General features: G+C 40.2%; 1 protein-coding gene across 1 annotated transcript in view; it reads left to right on the top strand.

The window, feature by feature from the left end:
• Window positions 1–16,028, top strand: part of CHP1 (calcineurin like EF-hand protein 1) — a 46,428-nt gene that overhangs the window by 19,033 nt on the left and 11,367 nt on the right. Inside the window, exons 3-4 of the mRNA XM_037056038.1 lie at window positions 239–319; window positions 4,860–4,987. Of these exons, the coding sequence (XP_036911933.1) occupies window positions 239–319; window positions 4,860–4,987 (209 nt within the window). The remainder of the gene's footprint in view (window positions 1–238; window positions 320–4,859; window positions 4,988–16,028) is intronic.

Genomic DNA, 16,028 nt, shown 5'->3' with positions numbered 1-16,028 from the left:
AACCTATGAGCTAATGCACTGGAACGTGGCATAGTTAAATCTGGCTTATTCCACTCCAAACTTGGTGCAAGAAATACTTGGCAGCTATTAAATCGCTATTCTTTGCAGTTATTTGGTATAATTTGCCACAGAAGTAAATTCCAGGAGGTAATAGCCTTGGTGGGTTGTACTGTTGCGTGACTGAAGGAGTTTGTACTAAGGGCCAATGGTCTCTAACTCCAAGTGATTCTCTTGGCAGCCGGGAAGACTTCCAGCGGATTCCAGAACTTGCCATCAACCCATTGGGAGACCGGATCATCAATGCCTTTTTTCCAGAGGGGTGAGTCCCTGTGGTTATTGGGCTCCTTTCTGATGCTAATCTGGAATAGTGACATTGGTTGGGTCATCTCAGACCATGATTCTCCTGATTATATTGGACATCTCTAACTTGGTCATATCCTGAATATGTTTTTCCATCACCTCATATAATTAACTATTTTGTGTGTAGTAAGAACTTTTAAAATGTACTTTATAGCACTCCCCACCTTCAATACAAAATCCAGTGTGCTGTTGTCCAGTCAGTTGTCGTATGTCCTTAGCCCCCTTTGATCTAGAACATTTGCACAGCCCTTTTCTTTTTTTAAATGACATTGACTAAGGGTACAGTCATCCCCAACACATACTTTCACAAATAGAGTTGGGTTTGTCTAATGTAAAACTAGGCTTTTGATATGCTTCACTACTTAATGCACTGCCTTCAGAGTACTGAGTAAATATTTATTGATTTGATTAGGTGCCTTTTCATGAATAAAGTTAATCCTATAATCTTTTTTAAAGTATTCTCTTTAGCAATCTCTTCCTGTTCCTTGTGGCTTCTCTGTGTGACCCAGAGGGCTTTAAGAAGTTACATGGTTGCCAGTTCTTAATAATGAGACTAAGATCAGTGAGGACACTATCTGATAAAATGCCTGGAGAGGAAATTTTCTCTGAATTTGAGAGCAAAGGAATTTGCAAGTTGAGAAGTTGGGTTCTCAGCAAATCTGAGTGACTGTCAGAGGAGGAACACTGGCAGCAGCCAGTTTATATGAAGACTGAGACCTGCCCTTTTCAGATTGCTGTTGACCATTCAGAGTTCCACAGTCATACTTATTTGAAGAAGCAACTTGTGGAAAGCTGTTTATAAGGCCAGACCACCTTTGTTGTGACTATAGTATCACCTTACCTGCCATCCTACCCAGGTATCTGCTGCTAAACAGGCAGGTGTACGTGAGGATGCTGAGGCCAACACTGAGCTACACTGCTAAGCTCTTAGCAAGCTGCACCTGCTGCTTGCTCTGTCTAATCAGTTACAGATATTTGGCTTCCGGGTTCTTTGTTTTTTCTTTAATCTTGTGCAGGTGGATTTTTTTTTTTAAGAATGAGATTTGAAAGTAGAACATTGGTATTTAATTACCTTTCACTCAGATATTATGGCAGTAAAATATGTACTCATTAATCTGTTTTTGTGTCATATAGCTCAAATCATTTCATATTACTTGATTCTTCAGATCTTACATTTTTTAAAAGATACCACTCCATTAGTAGCATAGCTACCTTGAGGAAATGAAGGTCACTCTTTTGAGTACAACGGGTTCATGAGCGTCGAACTCTGCCTTTAGAAGGTCTCTGATCTGTGTGTCTACCTGGCACTTGAGAGACATAACATACTGCATCTGTTCAATGGGACACACAAAGACAGGGGTTTATTCTTAGGGAGCTATAAGAACCAGGCAACTAACTGTTCTTTCCATGACTGCCCTAGATAAATAACTGTCACATGAGACACACTTTTTTTTCTTTTACTTTATATACTAAGATAACTTACTATGGTTTATTTTACAGTCTCAAATCATGGAGGGTATTAACAGTTTTTCCTGTGATGGTTTTCCCTTGTATTTTACCAAATCCTTTTTGTCACCATTTAATGGTTTTCTGGTATTTTTAAAAGATTTTTATTTATTTATTTTTAAAGAGAGGGGAGAGGAAGGAGAAAGAGGGAGAGAAACATTGATCAGTTGCTTCTTACATGCCTCTAACTGGGGATCTGGCCCACAACCCAGGCATGTGCCCTGACAGGGAATCTAAATAGTGACCTTTTGTTTTATAGGATGACACCCAACCCACTGAGCAACACAACCCAGGGCTTTGGTCATTTTTTTTTAAGATTTTATTTATTTGCTTTTAGAGAGAGAGGAAAGGATAAAGAAAGACAGGAAGAGAACAGCAATGTGTAGCTGTCTCTTGTGCATCCCCTATACTGGGGTCCAGGCCCACAACCCAGGCACACCCCCGACCAAGAATCAAGCCAGCCACCCTGTGGTTTGCAGGCCAGCACTCAATCACTGAGCCACACCAGCCAGGGCATCTGGTCATTTTTAAGTGGTTCATCTGCTGGTTCCCATCCCATGTGTGGTTTTGTCAAACTCTTACCACCCTTCTCACTTTCCGCCTAAGTGTAAGCAATGAAGGTGTCGGGAGGGTCCGCTTCTCCCACAGACTCCCTCCTTGGCTTTTATAAAGCTGTTCCCACTCATTGTCTTCACGTGGTCATCCCTCTGTATTGGGACATTCTTCTTTAATAGTAAAAAACATTCTTCATTTACTCAGATTTTGAAATTATTTCTTAAAGGATTATTGAACAGCCTGTGGCATGATAAAATGCTTTTCTCTAAGTACCAAAAAGCTTTACACACAAAAAAGGTCTTTCAGAAGGAGCTCCTACCTTTTGCAACAACATGAATGGAACTGGAGAGCATTATGCTGAGTGAAATAAGCCAGGTGTTGAAGGACAAATACCATATCATCTCACCTTTAACGGGAAGCTAAACAACAAAACAAACAAACAAGCAAAATATAACCAAAGACACTGAAATAGAGAACAGGCTGACAGTGACCAGAGGGGAGAGGGGAGGGAATTTCAGGGGAAATAGGGGAGGGATTTAGAGGAACATATATAAAGGATACATGGACAACAACTGAGAAGGGTGGAAATGGGAGGGAGGAGAGAGTGGGGGAGCACGGAGGGTGGGATGGGATGGGAGTAATAGACAGAAAACTGTACTTGAAAAATAAATTTAAAAATACATTTATATCTTAAAAAAAAGTCTTTCAAAACATTGTGATCATAAAAAAATGGTGGTGGTAGGGGAACTCTATCCAGTTATGAGGGGAATAATAGAATCATGATACACAATTATGCAGGGATTTAAAGTGTTTCAAAGTGTTTATATTGATTGGAGACATGCTTAAAAGATTTAAAAAGCAAGATGCAATAGGAACAGACTCATACATACAGAGAACAGACTGATGGTTGACATTGAGGAAGGGTGTGGGGGGATGGGTGAAAAAGGTGAAGGGATAAAGAAGTAGGAAATAGCCCTGGCTGGTGTGGCTCAGTGGATTGAGTGCCAGCCTGTGAAACAAAGTGTTGCTGGTTTGATTCCCAGTGAGGGCACATGCCTGGGTTGCGAGCCAATTCTCAGTAGTCGGTGTGTGAGGGGCAACCACACATTGCTGTTTCTCTCCCTCTCTTTATCATTCCCTTCCCTCTCTCTAAAAATAAATAAATAAAATCTTAAAGAAAAAAAGTATGAAATGGTAGTTACAAAATAGTCATGGGGATGAATAGTACAGCTTAGGGAATATAGTCAATAATAATGTGATAACTGTAGGGGTGGGGAAAAGTAAGTTTGTAGTTGTGAGTATGTGAAAACACGGAGTTTATTTTGTATTATTATTTATTTATTAATGATTGTATTATTTTCCATATGAACAATTGTAAACCTATGTTTGCCCCACCCTATATGTATGGTGTCAGGTGGGTACTGAGTATATTGAAGGGAACACTTTGTAAAGTATATGATTATCTAACCACTGTACTGTATACTTCAAACAATATAAAATAATATTGAATATAAACTGTAATTGAAAAATTTAAATTTGAAAATAAATAAGTAAAACCAAGATACAAAATCACATATGCAAAATGTTCACAATTATCCAAACACCATAAAAAATTCCTGGAGGAAAATAATACTAATGATAGTTATAATTGATTTTTAGAACAGGAATGGTTTTTCTTTTTTTCTTCTTACTTTTTTCCCATATTTCCAAAAATGTATTTATTGCTTTTATAACAAAATAAACGTTATTACTTTTTAAAAGATTTTATTTATTTATTTATTTTTAGATCGAGAGAAAGGCAGGAAGAAAGAGAAGGAAAGAAACATCAGTGTATGAGAGAGACATTGATCAGTTGCCCCTTGCACATCCCCAACCAAGGACCTGGCCTGCAACGTAGGCATGTGCCTGACTGGGAACTGAACCAACAACTTTTCATTTCACAGGCTGGCACTCAGTCCACTGAGCCACACCAGCCAGCACTAAACTTTATTTTAAAAGCAGCTTTCCCATAGTATGCCTTACCTTAAACTATCACTAGGTATATGTGACTGCAGGGGACACATGGGAGGTGGATGGGAGTCATTGGTTTGAAATGACCACCTTGCTGCCTGCTGCAGAGTCTAAAACAGGGAGTTTGCATCCTGGCTTGCCTGATACCATGGCCCTGGAGTTAAAATCCTCTTTGGGAAAAGAGAGAGAAGAGAGTGAAGTCACCTATCAATAGGTGACTCTGGCCCTGGTTAATCACTTATAAAATGGGAATAATACTACCTGCCTTACAAGGCTTGGGTGAGACTTCAATGAAGATATTTTTATGAGCACTAAACTATTGTACTGTGCATATGGAAAGAGACTTTGTTAAATTATTGCCAATATATTGAATTCATAAGAGATGATCACCCTGATTGACACAGTGTTGTTTGTTGTTTCCCAATCAGAGAGGACCAGGTAAACTTTCGTGGATTCATGAGAACTTTGGCTCATTTCCGACCCATTGAAGATAATGAAAAGAGTAAAGATGTGAATGGACCAGAACCCCTCAACAGCCGAAGCAACAAACTGCACTGTAAGAAGCTAAAGTCTTCTGTTGTGAAATATTTGCCTTTCATTTCTTACAAATTATTTACTCATTCATGTATTCAACAAACATTTGTAAGAGCATAGTGTTTAAGAGCTCAGACCCTGAAGCTAAACTATCTGTGTTTGAATCCCAGCTCTGCCACTTTTTGACCATGTGACTGGGCAAGTAGGCCTACTGTGTGCCAGGCACTGTGGTAAGTGCTAGGGTGACAACAGTGAAAAAGATCCAGCCCGACCTGTAAGAATGATAGTCCTCAGCCCACCTTAGAGAGAATTTGTTAGATATTGGATGCAACTTAAGTAGGAGTGGACAGCTAGGTTAGTGCAAGATTTAATTTTTGTCCCCATGCCTCTTGCCTCCTTCCCTTGGATGTTTGTTAGAGTTCCCTCTGCCCTTGTTGGCTTATATGATATTGCCCAGTCACTTACAACACTTCTCTAAGAAATTTGAATTTCTTTTTTTCATTTAACACAAATCAAAATTGGAAATTGTATTGAAATGGTTGAATCGAAACTTCTCTTCAAGAGTACACAATGGTATACAGAGAGGTCTTGGAAAAGGCTTTTTTTCCTTAAGATTTTATTTTATTTATCTTTAGAGGGGAAGGGAAGGAGACGGAGAGAAACATCAATGTATGGTTGCTTCTTGTGTGTCCCCTGCCGGGAACCGGCCTGCAACCCAGGAATGTGCCCTGACTGGGAATGGAACCGCAATCCTTTGGTTCACAGGCCCGTGCTCAATCCACTGAGCTACACCAGCCAGGGCAAAAAGGATTTTTAATATTGAAACAAGTACAGGTTAATATTTATAGACTATCAGGCATAATTTACATTCATTTTGGAAAATGGCACAGAGGACTTAAAATAAACTTTTGATTTGTGACCCTTAGGCCATATTCCCAGTCTCCCTGTCTATAGGGTTGGAGTATGAGTTCACTGCTTTGTTCAGGAAAAGAGTTAAAGAAGCACTGAAATAGGTATTGTTATATAAGATAGGGAAGTTTTTTTTAAAGATTTTATTTATTTATCTTTAGAAGGAAAGGGAAGGAGAGAAGGAGAGAAATATCAATGTATGGTTGCTTCTCATGCATCCCCTGCTGGGAACTTGCCTGCAACCCAGGCATGTGCCCTGACTGGGAATTGAACCAGTCAGGTGTGGTTCAGCAACCAGGGAATTGAACCAGCAACCGTGTGGTTTGCAGGCCCGCACTCAATCCACTGAGCTGCACCAGCCAGGGCAAGATAGGGAAGATTTTTGAACCAAAATAATAAAATACTGCTCTTCTTTATTACAAGACCATGTACTTCATGTACAAGACCATGTACTTAAATATAAACAAAACTGTATGTAAAAGAAAATAGAACTCGGACTTCCGCCAAGATGGAAGCATAGGTGGAAACACTGTGCCTTCTCCCACAACCAAGTTTGAATACAACAAAGGTTTGGAGAACAAGGACACACCCAAAGACCAGAAAACTGAATTATACGGAAGTCCGACAACTACGAACCGTTCAACGGGGACGGTAAGAGAGGCGGAGCCAGCAGCGGAGCTGGGTCAAGCAGGACAGATTCCCCTACCTAGGCGCGCAGGCAGCCCGGAACCAGTCAGGGTGCGGGACAGACTGACCATGGTTGCACATTTGCACACAGTGAGATGGACCACGCAGGCCCCAGGGGGCGAACCCAGTGGTGGAGGGCTGATGGCGGTGGCACATTTGCGTGCAGTGGAACAAAACGCGTGGGCCTGGTGATGGTGGTGGCTGCGGCGCCAGTGGGGGCCGCTGCGGCGCCAGTGGGGGCCGCAGCGGCAGGCGGCAGACGGGAAGCCATTGTCCCTCTTTGACCCCGCCCCACATACAACGTCACAACCCAGCGACTTAGTTGCTCTGCTCTAGAGAACACTTTAGGGCTCCCATCCTGCTACGTAACAGGCACGAACAGCCCAAAAGATGGCGCAAGAAGAACTCAAAGTCCCAGAGCCAATAACTCTAAGCAACCAAGAGATTGCCTGCCTCTCGGAAGCACAGTTCAAGACACTGTGTATCAGGATGCTCACAGAACTGGTTGATTATAGTCACAAATTAGAGGAACATATGAAGGCTAAACTAATTGAAATGAAGGGAGATGCACAGGAAACCAATAGTGATGGAAAGGAAACTGGGACTCAAATCAATGGAATGGAACAGAAGGAAGAACGAAACATCCTACCAGAAAGGAATGAAAAAATGAGAATTCAGAAAAATGAGGAGAGGCTTAGGAACCTCCAGGACATCTTTAAACGTTCCAACATCCGAATTATAGGGGTACCAGAAGGGGGAAAGAAACAGCCACGAGTGGAAAACTTATTTGAACAAATAATAAAGGAGAACTTCCCCAGTCTGGCAAAGGAAATAGACTTCCAGGAAATCCAGGAAGCTCAGAGAGTGCCAAAGAAGTTGGACCCAAGAAGGAACACACCAAGGCACATCATAATTACATTAGCCAAGACTAAAATGAAGGAGAGAATCCTAGAAGCAGCAAGGGATAAGGGGACAGTCACCTACAAAGGAGTACCCATCAGACTGTCAGCGGATTTCTCAAAAGAGACCTTACAGGCAAGAAGGGGCTGGAAAGAAGTATTCCAAGTCATGAAATCCAAAGACCTACAGCCAAGATTGCTTTATCCAGCAAAACTTTCATTTAGAATGGAAGGACAGATAAAGTGCTTCTCAGATAAGGTCAAGTTCAAGGAGTTCATCATCACCAAGCCCTTATTATATGAAATGCTAAAGGGACCTATCTAAGAAAAAGAAGATGAAAAATATGAACAGTGAAAGGACAGCAAACTCACAGTTATTAACAACCACACCTAAAACAAAAGCAAACCAAGAGGACAGCTAGATCAGGAGTGGAACCATAGAAATGAAGAACACATGGAGGGTTAGAAACGGGGGTGGGAGGAGAAGGGGGGAGAAGGCACAGAAAATAGCATAGATGGTAGGTAGAAAATAGATGGGGGGAGGGCAAGAATAGTGGGGGAAATATAGAATCTAAAGAACTTGAGACATGTGGTTATAAACTAAGGGGGGGAGAATGGTGGGGGAGGGAGTGTGCGGGTGGAGGGGAATGAAGGGGGGGAATAGAACAACTGTAATGGTATAATCAATAAAACATATTCAAAAAGAAAATAGAACTCTACTGAATTGTCCTTAAATTTACAGTATACTAAATTAGTGAATCCTAGTTGTTTCTTCAAGACTAAATACTGTTTGAGACAAAGCCTTGTGTTTTGCATTGTAAGAATTTTAGTATACATTTAGTACATGTTTTCCTGATTCTGATATTGGTGTAGTAGAAATTTTATTACTCATTTTTATCAGATGAGCAATTGATCAATAATTGAAAAAGTAAGCTGCCCTGGCAGGTGTAGCTCAGTGGATTGAGCGCAGGCCTGCAAACCAGATGATTGCGGTTCAATTCCCCCTTAGGGCACATGCCTGGGTTGTAGGCCAGTTCCCTTTAGGGACCAGTTCCCAACAGGGGATGCATGAGAAGCAACCATACATTGATGTTTCTCTTCCTCTCTCCTTCCCTTCCCCTCTAAAGATAAATAAATAAATATTAAAAAAATAAAAGTAAAAAAAAATCTAAAGAAAAAGTAAGCTCTAGCATAGAATTATAGAAAAGGATACACGGTTAAACATTTCATTTTGCCTAATATGGTGAAGAACATGTTTACTGTCCAACCTTTTGATATAGGACTAAAAGTTGTTTTGTTTTGTTGTAGTGTAAGTCTGCTCATGGGAGTGGTGTGACTTTTTGTAGAGCACATCCATAATGCATAGCCTAAGGTTTCTAGTTGCAGTTTAAGGAGAAAGAGAGCTTAAAGATACTCATTAAAACATTCTGAGAATAGGATCTTCTTAGGTGTTTTTTCCCTCAATATTTTATGGTTGTTCTGCCATACTTACTTTAGCAAGGTTTTTTTCATTGACTTAATAATTTTAAGTCTTTTAGAAATAGTCTTATTTTCTTAGAAGCAATAACTTTTCACATGTTTTTTGGTTTTTATTAAATTACACAGTTTTATTGAAAGTATAAATAGTATAAATAGTTTTAGGACTATCATCATACCCCGACTCTTGGTAAGCAACTCTTGGAAAACAGGTGAAGCGGACACTCGCAGCGCCTGTCTGCTGCAAGTGTCCAGTGTGCCACCACCTCAGAGCAGTTTGTAGAGGAGCAGGAGAGCACCCATGGGTCCAGTGAGTTAGTTGAGGAGAAGGTAATAAGAGACATTCTTTGCACTATAAAACTATGCTTGATTTCTAATCCAGGGTGAGTGGAAACTTTTTAAAGGTCATCAGGTCTAACACAAACCTGTTACCTGAGTTCCTTCTACAGCATGGGCTCTACTTTCTCCAAGTCAAAAGTTGGTGAATCCTGTTGACCTCATCTCAGAATGTTTTGAGTCATAAAATAAAATACATAGGATTATAAAGGGAACCAATTATATTGAAATACTATTAACAAAATATTAAAACAATTTTGTGATATAGTAATAGATGTGCTTCTTTATTATGTGTTAAATAACAGGATGTAACATTGGAGCCCTAAGGCTTTGAAACAGCTCTGTACTTCAGATGTGGTACTGTTGACAGAAAGCTACTCTGGTGATAAAATTGCAAGGGAGTAATAGATTAGAATACTTAACAGTTACAAATCTATATCACACCAGAAAAAGGTTCCCAGGGGTATGCTGCAGGGCTCTTTCAGCTTTTTGTTGTTCTTTTCCTCAGTAACTTTTGACTGAAGTTGTAATAAGCAAATGTGGGAGGTGTGGCCAAAAAAGGGATTATCTTCAGGAGGGCGGGGTTCCCCCTGCTAGGTGAGTGTTCTAGGAACCTGGCTGTATCAGTGTACCAGCTGGCATTGTTGTGAGAGGTTGCATTTGGCCTCAGTGAAATTTTTTTTTTTGGAAGATTCTTTCAACACCTTTGCCCATTTCATCATGAGTGATTTACAAGCTCACCTGCCCACACCACACTGAGTGTTCAGTGGTTTTTGACCAAAACAGCATGACCTCCATGCCCCACCCTCCCTATTCACCCATTCTTTTCCCAAGCAAGTTTTTTTGTTTCACCAGATGAAAAAAGTCCTCAAAGGGAAATGTTTTGCCAATGTGGAAGAAGTAAAACAAAAAGCAGCAGAAGTACTAAAAGATACTGAAATAAATGAGTTCAAAAAACTGTTTTGAGCAGTGGAAAAAAGTCTCGATAGGTGTATTACATAAAATGGAGAATATGTTGAAGGTGACTGAAGTTTAAACATGTAACAATGAATATATGATTTTTTACAAATAAATTCCGGGTATTTTGGGGTCCTACCTTGTATACTGAGTTTCAGGTTGACTATAAACTTGGAGGCATAGTTAATGCAGTCACAGAATCAAAATCAAAAGAGGTCTTGATAAACTGAAAAAATCTGGAATTGGTCTTACAAAATGAATATTATGAGGGATAAACTAGATTGCTGCACTTGGGTCCAGCAACACCTATAAACGAGATCTAAGGGTAAATCTAAAGTGAAACCACTGTACACTGTGACCGCCTGGCCTGCAGCACCCCTCCCCCAGTGCAGTGCACTGTTAGGCCGTGAGAAGAGAAATGTGTCATGATGAGAACAGTAGTAATCCCACTCTGTGCTAAAGAGAACACACCTTGGGAACTGTATTCAGTTTGGATTCCAGAGATATACTAGAGCATATTTATAAGAAAGCAACTAGAAATTTGAAGGCATCAAAGACCATATAAACATTTTCATAAGGAGGAGTTCTTTTATTTTGGTAAAAAAACCCAACAACATAAAATTCACGTCTTAAACATTTTAAAGTGTACAGTTTAGTATTGTTAAGTATACTCACATTGTTGTGAAACAGATCCCAAGAACTTTTTCATCTTGCAATCTGAAACTTTATACCCACTAAAGTCCCCTTTCTCCCCCAAGAAGGAAGATTTTGGAAGAACCGGGCATAAAGTCAGCAGAAGAAAGTACTGAGTTAAGAGATTTATCTTCAAATACATAAAAGTCTATCGTGTAGAGAAGAATATATGTGGTGTGGATCATGGAGATATTTTAGTTCAACAAAAGGAAGAATTTTTAGAAGAGAGATGCTTGTATATAGATAGCACCATCTCAGAAAAGGTGGTAATTCCCTGTTCGAGAAAAAAAGAGCACCTTGTAGAACCGCTTCTTAAGCCAGGGCCCACAAACAGAGAAGTCTGTGCACATGGGAAGGAAAAATAAGGTGTATTTTCCCCCCAGCCTCTGTTAAAATCTGGTATTTCCTTCATTTATGAATGTTGGCAACAAACCACAGTGGTAATAGCAGCACCTGTGGCTCTGACACCAGTAGAAATCACACATACTTACTTCACATTTAGTTGTAGATAAATATCTCAATTTGTTGTCTTTAGCAGTAGTTCAAAATCACGATAGTTCTTTGATCCAACAATATGGCAGTTTCTCAAAAAATTAAAAATAGAATTGCTCTATGACCCAGCAATTCCAATTCTGGGTATGTACCCAAAGGAATTGAAAGCAGGGTCTCCAGGAGATGTTTGCACACCCCTGTTCATAGTAGCATTATTCACAACGGCTAAAATAAGAAATCAACTCACATGTCCATCAGTGGATGAATGGATAAGCCAAATGTGGTGTATACATACACAGGAATATTATTTAGTCTTAAAAAGGAAGGAAATTCTGATATAGGCTGTAATGTGGGTGAACCTTGAAGACACTATGCCAGTTACAAAAAGACAAATACTGTATGATTCCACTTAACATCAGGTACGTAAAGTAGTCAAAACCATAAAGACAGAAAGTAATAATGGTGGTTGCCAGGGATTGGCAGCAGTTGGTAGGGGAAAGGGGCCAAATGGAGAGTTACTGTTAATAAGTATAGAGTTTCAGTTTTACGAGATGAAAAGAGATGTGATGGATGTTTGTGATGATTGCACCACAATGCAAATTATTTAATGCCACTGGACTGTACACTTTAAAAATGGTTAAGATGGTAAGTGTTTTATGTGTATTTTACCATAATTTTTTTAAAAAGCACCCTGGCTGGTGTGGCTCACTGGATTGAGTACTGGCCTGCGAACCAATGCAAACCAAAGGGACGCTATTTCGATTCCCCATCAGGGCACATGCCTAGGTTATAGGCTGAGAGGCAACCCATCAATGCTTCTCTCATACATTGATGTTTCTCTACCTCTCTTTAATAAATAAAAAATTTAAAAAGAAAAGAAAAAGTAGTAGTTAAGTGAATTGAACTCCTTGTGGTTTTTAAAGGTTTCTACATTGTAGACTTTTGAATAGTAAGAAAAAAGCTAATAGTAAGAAAAAAATACATAACTTTGTATTCCCATGACTTGATTCAGATATGTTATGCAACACATCTATACAGTCCTTTCTTCATAGTTTTCTTTCTAAATAACTGTGGCCTCAATGTCTTAATTCACGCTGACCCTAAAAGAACTTTTCCAAATAGCATCAGTGTCCTTGGTAGTACCTGGTGTGTCATGATGCCTTCAGCTGACTCATCTGGCTTCAACAGCAAGGAGATGTATTATCTCAGTTTACAAGTCATGTGACACTGTCGGGGTTGATTGTGTTAAGGGTCCAGATTTCTTTTTGTTCCTCTGCTTTGCCATCCTTAGTTAGGGTCTGCTTCATCCAAAGGCATAGCTTCTCGTGGTCACGTTCTCCTGATGACTTTCAGTGACAGTTGAGCTGTGTACTTCCCTGCCCACATCTGATTTAAGGAAAAAAAAACAGAGAGAGAAACCAAATCCCCTCCTGAAGCTGTGGATGAGATTCTGTTAGGAAGGAAGGACTGAATGCCACTTTAAATGGCAAACTTTAGAATAAGGTAGAATATGACAAAGAGCTGTATAAGTTATAAATGGTTTTTACCATTACTTCAGTCTTGGCTTTCCCATCAACTTTTACAGAAGCTGAAAATGAGTTAAAATTCTGGTCCAGTCTATTTGTAGGGATCATATTATTAGACCAAAAGTAAAACCAAAGCTACATACAGGAGGAGTCCTGAATGTCTGCTTCCCTGTCTATATACTGGTTCTCTTTGAATTTCCTGCAGAGCCATGGGAGCAGCAAGATGGGCACCTCTTGTAAACTGAGAGCAATTGAACATCGTACACCTAGCAACACATTTGCCAGTGTGGCACATTTATCTTCCATGTAGGGGATATGTTACTTAAAACCGTGGACTTCTGGAACCAAATATGTTTATGGTGCATCTTTTGCATAGAATAGTCTCTCCAGGAACTCTGAGAGCACACTTTGTCCTATTCTTTTTTATGAATGAAAGTCAGGTGTAACCAGCAAGGCCTAACTGTACCTATGTAGACACAGGCCCAAGCACACATAATACTACAGCTATGTTTGTCTCCCAGGAATGGTTACTTACTGCTCTCCTCTTCAGGTCAGAGATATTTTAATGTCTTATGTGAAAAATACAACCCGTCTTAGAATGCTTTGGGAGAGGTTCATAGGACTCCCTTTTGATGTTCTAACTGTCCTCTTAAATGTTTTTTATAACATAATGAATGACACATGAAATAGTGTGCATGAAGATATTTTATTGAGATAGTGGGGAATATTGGTGAAGTTAAGTTTGGGAGAGTAGCCAAGAAGAATAGTGAGCAGCATTATTCCCAATAGCCAAAAGGTAGAAGCAACCCAGATGTCCATTGACAGATGACTAGATATGCAAAATGTGTTATATGCATGCTGTGGAATGTTATTCAGCCTTAAAAAGGAAATTCTTCCACATTGTACAATATGGATGAATCTACTTATGCTAAATAAAATAAGCCAAACACCAAAGGGTAAATATTGTTTGATTGCTCTTTTATGAGGTCCCTAGTGTAGTCAAATTCATAGAGAGAAAGTTGCCAGGGCTTGGGACCAGGGGAAGATAGGAGTTATTGTTTAGTCAGAGTTTCAGTGGGAGAGATGAAAAGATTCTAGAAATGAATGGTGATAATCGTTACACCATAATGCTAAAGTGTTGATGCATTTTAAAAGGGTCAAAATGTAAATTTTATATTTTACTATAATTTGTTTAAAGAACTGATTGAAAGGTAAAGGTTTGACTGAGACCATTCATTGGTCTTTCATTGAGCAAATGTATGAGCAATTACTAAGTGTAAGGCACTATTTTAGGCCCAGAATATAATGATTTATAAATCAGATAAGGTCTTTGCTTTCATAGAGTTTATGATCTCGTAAGGGAGACAGACTATATGGAAAAAGACGAATGAAGATTACCATTGTGGCGAGTCCTGTGAAGGAAACGAATGAGGTGAGGTTAGAAAGTGATAGGGGGCTGTCACAACTTTAGTGGTGAGTGAACTCTTTGAGGAATTGAAATCTGAGCTAAGAATGAGCCGACCATGTAAAGAACAGAAGAGAGCTCTAGGCAGAGAGACCAACTGGTGGCATAAAGTCCCTCAGGTAGAAAAGAGTACTTAGAGAACAGACAAGCATTATCAAGAAAGAGAAGTGAGTGGTAGGAGAGGATGGTAGAGAGATGGCAGGTAGATGACACTGACTGAGCTCTTATTGCATGCCAGGCACAGTTTAAAGTACCTTTCATGCACCAACTCGTTCAGTGCCCAGAACCCTTTGAGATCAATTCTGTTATTCATTTGCACCCCTCAAGAAACTGAGTTACTTTGCCAGTATGTGTCAGAGCCAGGGTTCAGCAGAGCCGGTATCTTGACCACTGTAATATGTCGCTCTGAGGAGCTCAGGCGAGGGGTCTGAACTGGAGCTGCATGTTTGGAAATGGTCGAAATTAGATGACATTTGAAATCATGGAACTGGATATTTGAGAGGGCAGCTCTGGAGACAAGAGTGTCCAAGTGATCGGACCAAGAATCAGGAAAGGGAGAGAACCTAGTGGAACGGCTGTCATTTGTTCCTATGGCCATTATCTTAGGGAAAATGTTTCTGCTGGTTCAGGGTCAGGGCGTACTGACAGGAATCCAAGTCAGTTGAGAAATAACTACTGTTGCTGCAGTTGTTTTTTTTTAAAGACCTTATCAAGTGATGATCTCTCTAGTTACTCCTCTGCTGGTGTTTTATTCTGCTCAGGCCACTATAACATGATACCATAGCTGGGTGGCTTCAACAACAGACATTTCTCATAGTTTTGGAGACTGGGAAGTCTGAGATCAGGGTGCCACATGGTCAGGTTCTTGGTGAAGATGCTGTATTGGTTCACAGGAAGTCATCTTTTCTATTTTTTTAAGATTTTATTTATTTATCTTTAGAGAAAGGGGAAGGAGGTGGGGAGAAAGAGAGGGAGAGAAACATCATTGTGTGTTTGCCTCTCACATGCCCCTACCAGAGTTCTGGCCTGCAACCCAGGCATGTGCCCTGACTGGGAATCCAACTGGTGACCCTTTGGTTTGCAAGCTGGCACTCAATCCACTGAGCTACACCAGCCAAGCCAACAGTCATCTTCTCACTGTGTCCTCACATGGGGAGGGAGAGATATAGAAACACAAAGAAAGGAGAAAGAGATCTCCTCCTCCCATCATTAGGGCCCCACCCTCATGACATAATGTAACCCTAATTAACCCCAAAGACTCTACCTCCTAATAGCATCACATTGGGGGTTAGGGTTCCAACATGAATTTCTGGGGGACAAATGTTCAGTCCATGGCAGCTGAGTTTCAAGAATAAGCAGTTCAATACAAATGACCAACAGATACATAAAAAGATGGTCAGCTTCACTAGCTATAAGGGAAATGCAAATCAAAATCAGAGCCCTGGTTGTTGTTAGTCAGTGGATTCAGTGGCCACTTGGGAACTGAGAGGTTGCTGGTTTGATCCCAGTCAGGGCACATGCCCAGGCTGTGGGCCATGACTCCAGTTGGGGGTAGTGAGAGGCAACCGATCCATGTATCTCACAGATATCAATGTTTCTCTCCCTCTCTTCCTCCCTTCCCCT

Source organism: Sturnira hondurensis, unplaced genomic scaffold, assembly GCF_014824575.4.
Source record: "Sturnira hondurensis isolate 20B ecotype Veracruz unplaced genomic scaffold, ASM1482457v3 Scaffold0008782, whole genome shotgun sequence".
In the NCBI taxonomy this organism is placed as follows: domain Eukaryota; kingdom Metazoa; phylum Chordata; class Mammalia; order Chiroptera; family Phyllostomidae; genus Sturnira; species Sturnira hondurensis.
Note: the sequence above shows the minus strand (reverse complement) of the source record. Positions and strands in the feature narration are given on the sequence as shown.